At 38.9% G+C, this 11,985-nt stretch overlaps 1 protein-coding gene across 1 annotated transcript; it reads left to right on the forward strand.

The window, feature by feature from the left end:
• Positions 1–9,724: 9,724 nt before the first annotated feature.
• Positions 9,725–10,889, forward strand: LOC138879358 (uncharacterized mitochondrial protein AtMg00810-like). The gene is made up of 3 exons (XM_070158969.1): positions 9,725–9,820; positions 9,929–10,056; positions 10,631–10,889. Exons 1-3 carry the CDS (start codon positions 9,725–9,727, stop codon positions 10,887–10,889), a joined length of 483 nt encoding a protein of 160 aa, XP_070015070.1.
• Positions 10,890–11,985: the final 1,096 nt, after the last annotated feature.

Genomic DNA, 11,985 nt, shown 5'->3' on the forward strand with positions numbered 1-11,985 from the left:
TGAGTCAAGTGCAGTAGAATTCACAAACGTTGGATGATTCGGAGTGTGTTAGAGATGGGGGAGTTTTAGGGCTGGGGGAAACAGTATGAAAAGATTACCTGGGCAAATGAGGCTTCTAAATATTTTTAAATTTAAGACCTGCTCGATTTCTGCATCTGCGGTGTGTTTGCCGCATCTGTGTCGTCGCTTATGCAGCCAGTGTGTCACTTCTGCGAAGATTTACGCTTCTGCGGTTTATTTCACGCTTCTGCGAGACAGCATCTGCGATCGAAAATCCGCAGATGCGGTTACACCAGAAAATTTTTGCACAGATTCTGCAGCTACTGGTTTTGACCCTCCAGACCACTCCGACCTGCCCAAATCAACTCCAAAAAATCTAAAACTTGGCAGATTAGTCAAAAATAATATTCTAAGCTATTCTAAAAAAAGTAAATTTTAAAAATCACTAAATTTTTTGAAAAATGATGGGTTGCCTCCCACCAAGCGCCGCATTTAACGTCGTGGCACGACACAACTCAATTTTATCACTTTTCTCGCCATTTGGATGATATGAAATGGGCACCTAGCTTGGAATCAAGCTTGTGACCACGAGCAATGCGGGGTGGTAAGTTGATGATCAAGCCAAGCCTTAAATTTTTCATTTTGCACGTCTTGGCTTTCAAGTGAGGAATGTCATTTTGCCTTCTTGTTCCCTCAAATTATAAGATGTATGGTTGTTGACTTTTCTCCTCGCAATCCCTCATTGACTCGTGTAGTTCAATTCCCATATCACCACACAATTCCAATGTTGAAAAATGCTTGGAATGTGACTTCAAACCTCCAACTTGCAATTGTTCTTGGACTTTGACATCCTTTTTTCCCCCGAACTAGAGTCACTTTCAACCAGTTTTCCATTTGCACTGGTTGGCTCTAATTCCATATTTTTCTCGGCATCACTAATACTCATGGGGTCAGTTGGCGGATGTTCAATTTTTGAATCCTCAAAGTAAAGCTCACTTTCTTCCTCGGAATTGGACTCTTCTTCGCTTCCTTCCACACTCTCAAGTTGGTAGGCATAGTGAGCCTCAACCAATATTTGCATTTGATCCTCCAAAGTGCGAATATGTTCATCATTGTAAGACAAGCCTTGTTTCAAGTCCTCGAGTGCAAAGTTGTGCTTCTCCTCATTTTCAAGAATGGTCTCCAACATGAGTATCATTTTCTCATTTTGAGCATTTGAGAGTTCTTCTTGATTTTGCATATCAAGTGCCAAGGAAGGATTTTCGACTTCCACATCTAAGAAAACTTCTTTGCTCTCATTAACTTCTGAGGTTTTTTGGACCTCTAAAGTTTCAAGCAACTCTCCCATTTGTGAATGCAACCTTTCAAGTGCCAAGTCATTTTGGAGACTATTTTCCAAAAGCTCCTCCAAGGCACTTTGTTCATTGTTTCCTCCTTCAAGTAGACACTCCAACATGAGCTTGAACTCTCCATTTTGGCCATGCTCAACTTCTTCCATTTTCGAAGCCCTATAATTTTCATCACAAAAAGTAGAATCATCATAGCAGGGACTTGGGGAAGGGAAGGACAAATAAGCACAATCATCCCAATGATCATTTTGAAAACTGCACTTATCACAAATACTCCACTCATAGGTTTGAGATTTTGCGCACAATCAACCCCCGGGAGAATTTAAACAATTTTGCCGCGAGTGTGGTCCTCCACAATATGGACAAGGGTCATCAAAGTATGAACAACTACCATCCGACCAATTTTCATGATATGATGCCATTTTTCAAAACCAAGAAAATAAACAAGAAACAAACAATAAAAATAGACCAAGGTAAGAAAAATAATTAAACAAATATTCACAAGTTTGGACCAAAGCACTTTCGCTTATTTCTCAAACAACCTAAATTATGCCAAATTGTTCCCCGGCAACAGTACCAATTTTGGTGACGTCCAAATCCACTAATAAAAAGTAAATGGACAGGGTCGCATGCAATATAATTTACCCAACTACGAGTCGGAGTCGAATCCCACAGAGAACAGTGTGTAGGCGATTCGGGATGTAAGAAAATTATCACTTATCGTGCAATGCCAAACACGAAGAATTTGGTTTAGAAAATGTTTTATATCTACATGCGGAAATGTAAACTAACCTAGAAAGCAAGTAAAATGATCAATGACTACAAGTATGGATGCATCAGGAATTACACTCAAGTAACGATCCAATGTATTTCACGATTTTACAAATATGAGCGAGTTTATGTTAATTAGCCACGGATAATAATTCTTAATTAGCTTCTTCCGAAGAATAACAAGACTTCCTAATTAAATTATTCCTAACCCGATTAAGAGAATAAGCACACTCGGAATGGCTACAAGTAGTTCAATCCTATTCCTAGGTAGAATCTATAAAATGAGGGTTAAAGCCTCAAGTTCTTGTTAATTAATCTCTCCCAACCCCAAATTATCTTTTCCAAAATTAATTCGGAGTTAATGGGCGAGTCCTAGAGTTAGATAATCCCTTTGGAAACATTAAAGAACAAGAATAATTAAACTAACAATAACTCACTTCATAAAAGGATAAAATCATTAAATACATAAGCACAACAAGGTATTTAATCCACACTTTAAACATGAATATTTCCATAAACAAGATTCAAGATAAAATACTACACACTTAGATATGCAATACAAAGCAAGAAATGAATAAATAAACATAAATGTGTAAAGAAATCTTAACCACAAGCTTCAAATCTTCAAGACCAAAGTGTGTGTGTCAAGCCCTAACTTCCAACCTTATTCTCTCTAGCCCTAAGAACTGAAAATAAGCCAAAGATCTCCCAAAGATCTGCTTGAATGAGTATAAAAATGGTTTTTTGGTTGAGAACTTATGAAATGTCAAATTTACCCAGGTCTGATGCCCGACTTCTGCACCTGCGGAAGAATCAGAGCAGGTGCGTCTCCGCAGATGCGGAGCTTCAATCGCAGAAGCGAAATATTGAAATAAGCTTTCCACCGCAGATACGGACCTCAAAAGCGCAGATGCGCTACCGCAGAAGCGGAAAGTGACTCGCAGATGAAATTTCTTCCAAGCCAGACTCCACCGCAGAAGCAATTCTTCTCACGCAGAAGCGGGGTCGCTTCTGCGACAACTCCTCCGCAGATGCGGAATCACTGGAGGATTTTTTCATTGTTTTCACCCTCTTTTGCTCAATTCCACTTCAATTCAATTCAAATCACTTTGTCGCATCATTTACTTAAAAATCTAACAATATACACCATAAACGGCCTCATATTATAGTTAAAGGACATAAACACTAAGGAAAAGAGACTAGATTAAGTGGTAAAATCACCACTCATCACTATTCAGTCATTCATATGGAGGCGCAATGGTTTATGACATCTGGTTGATGAGTGCGAGCTGGGAAGGTTTAATTGGTTGACTAGTCGTCGCGATTTTGGGAAGGTCACGAGGTGGGTGTTGATTGGGGATAGTTGGTGGTATTGGAGTACCTTGTGATTTTTGTTGTATGAGCTGTGAAGCTTAGTTATGCGAATCATCAGACGTTGTTTTCTATGGCTTCGCGCCAAGTGGAGGAGTCCATCAGCGGCATTTAGATTACAAAGTCAGATTTACGCTAGTTTTGGCCTGAGGTATGTGTATATATGGTATTGGTAGGTTCCCAAAATTTGTATATGAATAAGTTTTGAGATCTTGCACGGGATGATGTTGGGGCTTGCAGTATTTTCACATCGTTAATAGATCTACATTTCAGCATCAAGGGGAGTCAGAGGAACAACTTCAGATTCAAAGGAGGTTTATTCAGTGTGGGTATCATAGTTGAGACAGAACGGGGTGCTTCAGAGGAAATACAGTGGTTTATGAGCTTCTGGCTACGTGGTTTGTGTTAGGATCATCTATATTTAGGACTTTGATTGGGATTATTGCATGTCGACTATCCGAAGAAATGGGTTAGCTCTGTGGTGTTGGGTCAGCATAGCGATGAAGTAATTAGTCCTTTGAATAAGAATTCTCTACTGGCATTTGAGACAACACTCTTGGATTGGGTGGTTTGTGTGACTCGATTGAGTTGGGAAAGTGCAATCCTGATAGTTTAGTTGTGTGCGGGCAAATCTCGGAGGGTTTTCGATGGTTTGACTACGGCTTGAATTGGGTGTCTACTATGGGCATAAGGAATATGTGGTACATTTTGGTTTCTCCTGAATCCATATCTTAAATTAATAGAGCATTGGCATTGTTGGCTATCATATGTGAAGAGTGTGCATTTTTGAAAAGGACCTTGAGTTTTGGTTTGTAGTGCGTGGCTGGTAGCATGGTGATTACTGGGTTATTGAGGCTTTCGAGGTTCATATTTTGTTACGTGGCAAGAAACTCTATAAAAGTGCTTCGACAAAATGATAGGGTATAAGTGATATATCAGCCATTTGATTTGCGTAATTGAGTATGAGTATGGAGATTTTGGTATCCCTGAGGTTTTGGGGCTAGATGCCCTCGTATGTGGATTATTTCCTGCTTGCGGATTGTGAAGGAACATTGAGGATGAGGTAATTAATAGCATGCATGATTGATAGGTCGCTATGGATTTTTGGGAAGGATAATTACCTATTTGGAAATAATCAAGATTTGGGTTGGAGGCTATTTGAAAGCTCAATGAGAATATGTATCTTGTATCAGGTCCAGTTTGTCTGCTCCTGTGAGATCGTCATTATGGTTATGTTATCAGGCTGAATAGATATTATTTGTGCCCCTAGCCTATGGTATGTGCTACTCTTTTATACTGTGTTAGGCGGTGAGGTTGTATGATTATTCCCCATGCATGTTGTAATTTTGTTCAAGCTTTATGGTGATGCGGGCGAGATAACCCTTGTGATGTTGATTTTCTCATTGCACCTTAGTCGTGCTTGCTCTTTTCATGTTTTAGCACTTTTATTCATTTTCCCATAGTTTTATTTGTGCACTCTGTTGTACTTGATATCAGTATTTATATGATCAGTGAACCAAAGCATTTTAGCTCGATGGGCATTTAGGAGGGGGCTACACGCTGCAGCAGATGTTATGTGGGATACCCTTTCCTTGTGTTTATTTGGTATTGTGTTTTCCCTTTATGGGATGATTTGATGGAAATGTACTTTTGTTGTTACACATGTTGTATTCATTAGATAATTCTTATACATTGTTTTTCTTTAGTTAGATAATTCCCTCTGTGATATTGTGTTTTCCCTCTGCATAATTGAGTTATTGTTGGTTTGGTGTACAAATTGTGTAGTGTGAGAATCTGTGTGGTTCCGTGATGAGTTGTTAGTTGGGTTACTTGTATTGGCTGAGATGAGGTTCTTAGACCTGAGATTAGTACTATGGTATTGGGGGTGAGGAGAGTTTGGAAGTATGAGGGTGTTTCTGCTAAGATTTGGGTAATGGCCCTTGGTAGGCGAGAGAGCTTCTTGACTTGTTGTCTTCATGGACGGCTATGAGTTTTCCGCATGTCTCTTTATCATGGGCAGCGATGTGGAGGTCCGGAACAAGGTTATATTCAATGTGAAGTGTATTGCCGGCATCCAGGATGTTATTTGAGCAGATATGATGGTTAGAGGTTATTGGTTCGAGCATTTGAGTTGTGTGGAGCAGCATGTGATTGTATTCCAGATTAGAATTTTGGCCCGATTCAGCTTGTTAAGGTTCATGCAGTGTGATGACGGGGAAGTCAGATCCTATGATGAATTTTAGATGTTGAGGTTTGGGTTATGCTCTAAGGTTATGGACTAAGGAGGAGATGCGATCTTTAGTAAGTTACATTGTCAATTCTGCATAGGTTGGGTGATGGGGAATCAACCCCGGGTGTATGTATGGTGAGCTCATGCAGTGGTTTGATGGCTTAGGAATGACTCCGGGCACGTTTGAGGACGAACGTATGTTTAAGTGGTGTATGTATGGTGAGCTCATGCAGTGGTTTGATGGCTTAGGAATGACTCCGGGCACGTTTGAGGACGAACGTATGTTTAAGTGGAGGAGGATGTAATGACCCAACTGGTCGTTTTGAGCAATTGCACCATGTTTAGCAGTTTGAGGCCTCGAGCAGCTTTATATTATGTGTATCGACTTTCATGCATGGTTGGATACTATTTCCGGATGATTCAAAATCAAATTGGAAGAAGGAAACTAGTTTTGGAAGCTTAAACTATGAGAATTTGACCAGAATTGGACTTTTGAGTAAACGGCCCCAGAATGGGTCGTGCGTGATCTGAACAGCTTCGTATGGTGATTTTGGACTTAGGCACGCGTCCAGATTCAGATTTGGAGGTCCGTAGGGTAATTTGAGGTGTTTCGGCGAAAGTTGAAAAAGTTGAAGTTTGGAAAATGGAGAGGTTTGACTCATAGTTGACTTTTGTGATATTAGGGTCGAAATGTGATTCCAAGAGTTGGAACAGCTCCGTTATGTCATTTTCGACTTGTCTGCAAAATTTGACGTCATTCCGGGTTGATTTGATAGGTTTAGGCACAAGTTTTGGAAGTTGGAAGGTTTGAAAGTTCCTTAGTTCGATTCTTGGTGTAATTCGTTGTTTTGGCATTGTTTGATGTGATTTGAGACCTCAAGCGAGTCCGTGTTAGGTTATATGACTTGTTTGTGTGCTTGGACGGGGTCCCGAGGGGGGCCTCGGGTGTGTTCTGAATGGGCTACGGGTCATTTTTCCCTTGTTTTTGAACTGTTGAATCTGTCATATAGTTTCCTTCATCGTGTTCCCATCCTTGCCTTCGCGTTCACGTAGTGTTACTTTAGAAGGTGAGTTATTTCTTCTTCACATTCGCGTTCAACCTCTCGCGTTCGCGAAGGTCTGCCTTCCCCTTCTTTGTGTCCGCAGCCCCTCTATCGCGTTCGCGTAGTAGAAATTAGGAGCTGGAGGCTGGTGGCTATTTCTTCTTCGCATTCACGTCATTTTCCTGCGTTCGCGTAGCTTCTATTTCTTACTCTTCACGCTCGCGTCCCTTCACTCATGTTCGCGTAGGGACTTTTTGGGAGCCTCATTCTTTTCTTATTTGCGAACGCGAGCCCTTCTCCGCGTTCGCTGCTTTAACATCTGGGCAGAATATAAGTTTTCCAAATCGAGGATTAGGCCATTTTTATCATATTTTGACTTATGGAGTTCGGTTTTGAGCAATGTTTTGTGGGGTTTTCAAGAAAATTGATTAGGTAAGTGTTCTTCACCTAGAATTGATTATATTCCATGATTTGGTCTTCATTTTAATCATTTAATTTGTAATTTGGGTTGAGAAAAATGTTAGTTTTTGAAGAAAATTCCTAAAATAAAAAATCATGATTTGAGGGGCCAAATGGTATCGGAATTTAATAAATTTTATGTGGTTGAACTCACATTGGAATGAGTATTCAGTTTTTGTAAAATTTGTCGGGTTCCGAGGTACGGGCCTCGGGGTCGACTTTTGGACCGATTTTTGGATTTTGTTAAAGATTGAGACTTTATGATCCGGAATAATTTCTTATGAGTTTTATTTGTGCTTTGAAGTTAATTTGGTTAGATTTGAGCCGTCCGGAAGTCTTTTCACCCGAGAAGTGTATTTTAGAATATCGGTTTGTCGTCTTTGACGTAATTATCTTGTCTAACCTTGTGTGGGGTACTTCCCCTTAGGATTTGAGTTTTCTAATTACTTAAATTACCTCTATATGCTCCATATAATGTTGCTAGCTTTCCTCTAATTCCTACGTGTTACTTGACCCCTAATTGTCTTAATTGAAGTGATTGCCTTCCTTATTATTTTGATACTTCTTAATTGTGAGCTCCCCTATGACTTCGTCCAATTGTTGTGGTTACCGGTGTAGTTATCACGTACTTATTAGTCTTGTTGTTTTGTTAAGGTTAGTGTGTTTCTTGGTTTTTCCGTAATCCTTATTATGTACTATTCATGCTTGATTTAATGAGTATTCATGTTGGACCAGGCTTATGGTATTTCCTTAGTATTTGACCGTTGTTGAGTATTGACTCAAGTTGGGATTCATTTTGTAAAGTTAATTGTTGGAACGAGATTGGTTATTGTTGATTCCCTTGCCGGGATTTTGTTGTTTCTACTATTTGGGGGAGGAAAGAGTGATAAAGCACGAAGGGTGATGCCGTGCACATTTACATTTATACTATTCATATGGTGAGGAATAGTGATAAAGCACGAAAGGTGATGTCGTGCACATTTATACTATTCATGTGGTGAGGAAGAGTGATAAAGCACGAAGGGTGATGTCGTGCACATTTTAACTATTCATATGGTGAGGAATAGTGATAAAAAACGAAGGGTGATGCCGTGCACATTTATATGATTCATATGGTGAGGAAGAGTGATAAAGCACGAAGGGTGATGCTATGCACATTTCTATTATTGATTGCATGGTGAGGATCGAGAGTTAAAGCACGAAAGTGATCCCGTGCACTTTCCGTTTGCTGTGTTTATATGTTTTTATCAATTCAAGTGTTTTAACTGTTTCAATTCCTTTATTGTTGTGATTCTTTTTGTTGGAACCTACAGTATTTTCAATACCTCGCCGTATTTATATATATACATTTCGATACTTCAGACTTCAATAATTGTTACATCTTTAATTCAATTAGTTTCTCAATTATATTCCCTTAAACCGTCTGAGGGTGTATTTTACATAAAAAGGAATTTTTACTAATTTTTAAGTTATTAACTCCCATGTTAAAAGTAATAATTCATCCGATTTTGTATTTTAATTAAAAGGGGTACTTTCTTTACTCAAATGATTTCTAAAAATAACTTCATCTTTTCTTGCCGATTTTCCTAATTAGTTTAGAAATTGTAATTTACTTTATATTATGTAAATGAAACTTCCTGAACATCTTGAGTGTATTTGTACGAACATTATGTATTGTATAACATGTGGATTTGTCGTTAAAAGTGAGATGAAAATATGTGGGAACAAGGTGCCATGTGTGCTGAAGGTTCGGAAGTTGAGATTATGTTATGAGAAACTGAGGATTGAGATGGTCGGGATTGTGTATTAGATATGATGTGATTGATTGAGCTGACATTACCTTCTTTATTTGAATACATTCTTTCTTGTATCTGTCCCTATCATGTCAGTGTTGATTTACTTGGTTATCCGATTTACTTGTTTATCGTTTGTTACTACCCGTGTTCTCCCTTTATTATCCCTATTGTTTGTATTTTAATTTCTCTCCATTGTTGATATTACCTCGTTATCTTTATCTTGATATTTTATTATCATATCCTGTTCATTTCAGTTGACCAGTAGGTGTTTTGACTGTTCCTCGTCACTACCCCACTGAGGTTAGTCTTGATATTTACTAGGCACTGTCGTGGTGTGCTCATACTACACTTTTGTATATTTTTATGTATAGATCTAGGTATTGATCGATAGTAGTTGTGTGGGTCGTCGTGGTGGAGACTCACGGTAACCTGCTGCTACGTTTGCAGACCTCACAGTTAATGTTAGGCTTACCTGGTTTAGAGACTAGGTGCCATCACGACTCCTTCGGAGTGATTTTTGGGTCGTGACACATACGCAAATGTATTTATACGACTCAAAAACCTGTACAATTTAACTTCTTAAGTTATCATCGATTGTCCCTATTATATTATACCTTTTTATTTGCCTTATTTAATGTACCTATACTAAAGACTGTTGGCGAAACATTGGAACATTCAGGGTGGAAAGGTGCTATGATAGAAGAAATGACTCCTCTAGAGATAAATAACACTTGGGAAATGGTCCAGTTACTTGAGGGAAAATCTACCATTGGATTTCGATGGATCTATACAGCAATAAAGGTGGGTTAAAATGGAACAATTGATCGGCTAAAAGCTCACCTTGTTGCTAAAGGATACACCCAAATTTATGGTCTTGACTATGGTGACACATTCTCTGCATTTGGCAAGATTGCATCTGTCCGACTACTTATCTCCTTAGCAGCAATGCACCATTGGCCGCTTCGTCAACTAGATAATAAAAATGCTTTCTTACATGGTGAGCCTGCTGAGGAATGTTATATGGAGCAACCTCCTGGGTTTGTTGCTCAGGGGGAGTCAAACTTACTATGCCGTCTGAAACGTTCACTATATGGCCTTAAGCAATTTCCGAGAGTATGGTTTGGTAGATTTGGGATGTCTCGAAGTGAAGCGGATCACTCCGATTTCTATTGACATAATGGTCCAGAAAAGAACATTTATATGATTGTTTATGTTGATGACATAGTCATAACTGAAAATGATCAAGAAGGAATATCTGAGCTAAAATATCATCTATTCAACCACTTTCAAACCAAGGACTTGGGGAAGTTAAAGTATTTTTTGGGAATCGAGGTAGCACAATCCCAGACTGGTATTGCTATCTCACAAAGAAAATATGCTTTGGACATACTTGAGGAAACATGCATGTTAAACACCAAACCTATTGACGCTCATATGGATCCAAATGTCAAACTCGTCCCTAGACAGGGGGAGCCATTAAAAGATCTTGGCAGATATTGAAGACTGGTCGGTAAAATGAATTATCATACTATCACACAACCTGATATTTCATTTGAGTAAGTATGGTTAGTCAGTTTCTCCAAGCTCTATGTAAAGGTCATTATGATGCAGTAATTCACATTTTAAGATACATCAAAAAGCTCTAGGAAAGGGACTATTATATGAAGGCAAAAGTCACACAAACATTGTTGGATATTCTGATGCTGATTGGGCAAGTTCTATGTTTAATAGATGCTCCACTTCTGGGTACTGTATCATGATTCAGGGAAATTTAATTTCTTGGAAAAGCAAAAAGCAAGATGTTGGTGTCGGATCTAGTGCAGAAGCAGAATATCGAGCTATGACCCTTGCTACATGCGAGCTTATTTAGTTGAAACAACTCCTCCAAGAGTTACAATGTGTTTAGTTCAAACAGATGGAGCTTATATGCAACAATCAGGCTGCCCTTCATATTGCTTCAAATCCAGTTTTTCATAAAAGAACGAAACGTATAGAGGTGAATTGTCATTTTATTAGACAGAAGATCCAGTTCGGATGTATTATCACGAGCTTCGTTGGTTCAAATGACCAATTGGCAGATGTTCTTACTAATCCCTTAAAGGGGCTCGAATTGAATACATTTGTAGCAAGCTTGGAGCATATGACATGTACGCTCTAGCTGAGGGGGAGTGTTAAGACTTAGATCTTGTCAGAGAGTATTTTGATATTAGATTATATGTTAGATTGTGTCTCATTGTATAGTCAAAGATTGGAGAATCGGAACTCCTTTTAGAAAGGCTTGGAGCAAGGTATTATAGTGTCATGACACTCTATTTAAAATATGTATTGGCTATTTTTGTATTTTCATCAGAGAATTTTTATATGGGTACTAAGTGGCATGGCAAGGCTGGTGAACTGCAAGGGATGCGGAGTAACCACGAGCATCAACAATTAGAAGCAAAGGTTTTGGAATTCTTGGTGTCAAGAGTGCCTGTTAAACACACTAGGAAGGAATTCATAGCTCGGTTGTTTGGCTTGAACTTGGAGAAAAACAAGATTATGCCCTCACTGAATTGGCTCATGTAATATATTATGTTATTAAAGGAAAGTTTGTTGTTGAAGAGATTTACAACTTATGTCAAAATAATTTGTTATTTATCTTTCTACCTGACACACAATTGGGTCTTCACAGCTTCTCCCCTATAATAGCATTGTTGCTCTAATTGAACGTTGAGGACAAGGTTCTTATTGAAAACGGAAGTATTGTTATGATTTATGAATCAATCCCAACCTAGCAATGATGTCTCCAAGAAGCTATTGGGTTGAGAAGAAGCCAAAGGGCCATAAGACCTTCAAAAAGGTTAATTTGTGATCTAGGCCCAGGAGGTGTAATTAGGAATTGGTTAAGAGTGACTAGGGTTAGCAGGGATAGGTTATGCGAATTGTTGTTTGGAAAGTCCCTCTCCTGGTATCTCTCCCTCGTCTAT

Source organism: Nicotiana sylvestris, chromosome 10, assembly GCF_000393655.2.
Source record: "Nicotiana sylvestris chromosome 10, ASM39365v2, whole genome shotgun sequence".
In the NCBI taxonomy this organism is placed as follows: domain Eukaryota; kingdom Viridiplantae; phylum Streptophyta; class Magnoliopsida; order Solanales; family Solanaceae; genus Nicotiana; species Nicotiana sylvestris.

Bases quoted from the DNA above. Each gene is read 5' to 3' on its own strand.
- LOC138879358 (XM_070158969.1), top strand. From the start codon at position 9,725: ATGACTCCTCTAGAGATAAATAACACTTGGGAAATGGTCCAGTTACTT. The intron at 9,821-9,928 runs GTGGGTTAAAAT...GCATTTGGCAAG, and splicing joins GGATCTATACAGCAATAAAG to ATTGCATCTGTCCGACTACT. The intron at 10,057-10,630 runs GTTTGTTGCTCA...ATTATGATGCAG, and splicing joins TATATGGAGCAACCTCCTGG to TAATTCACATTTTAAGATAC.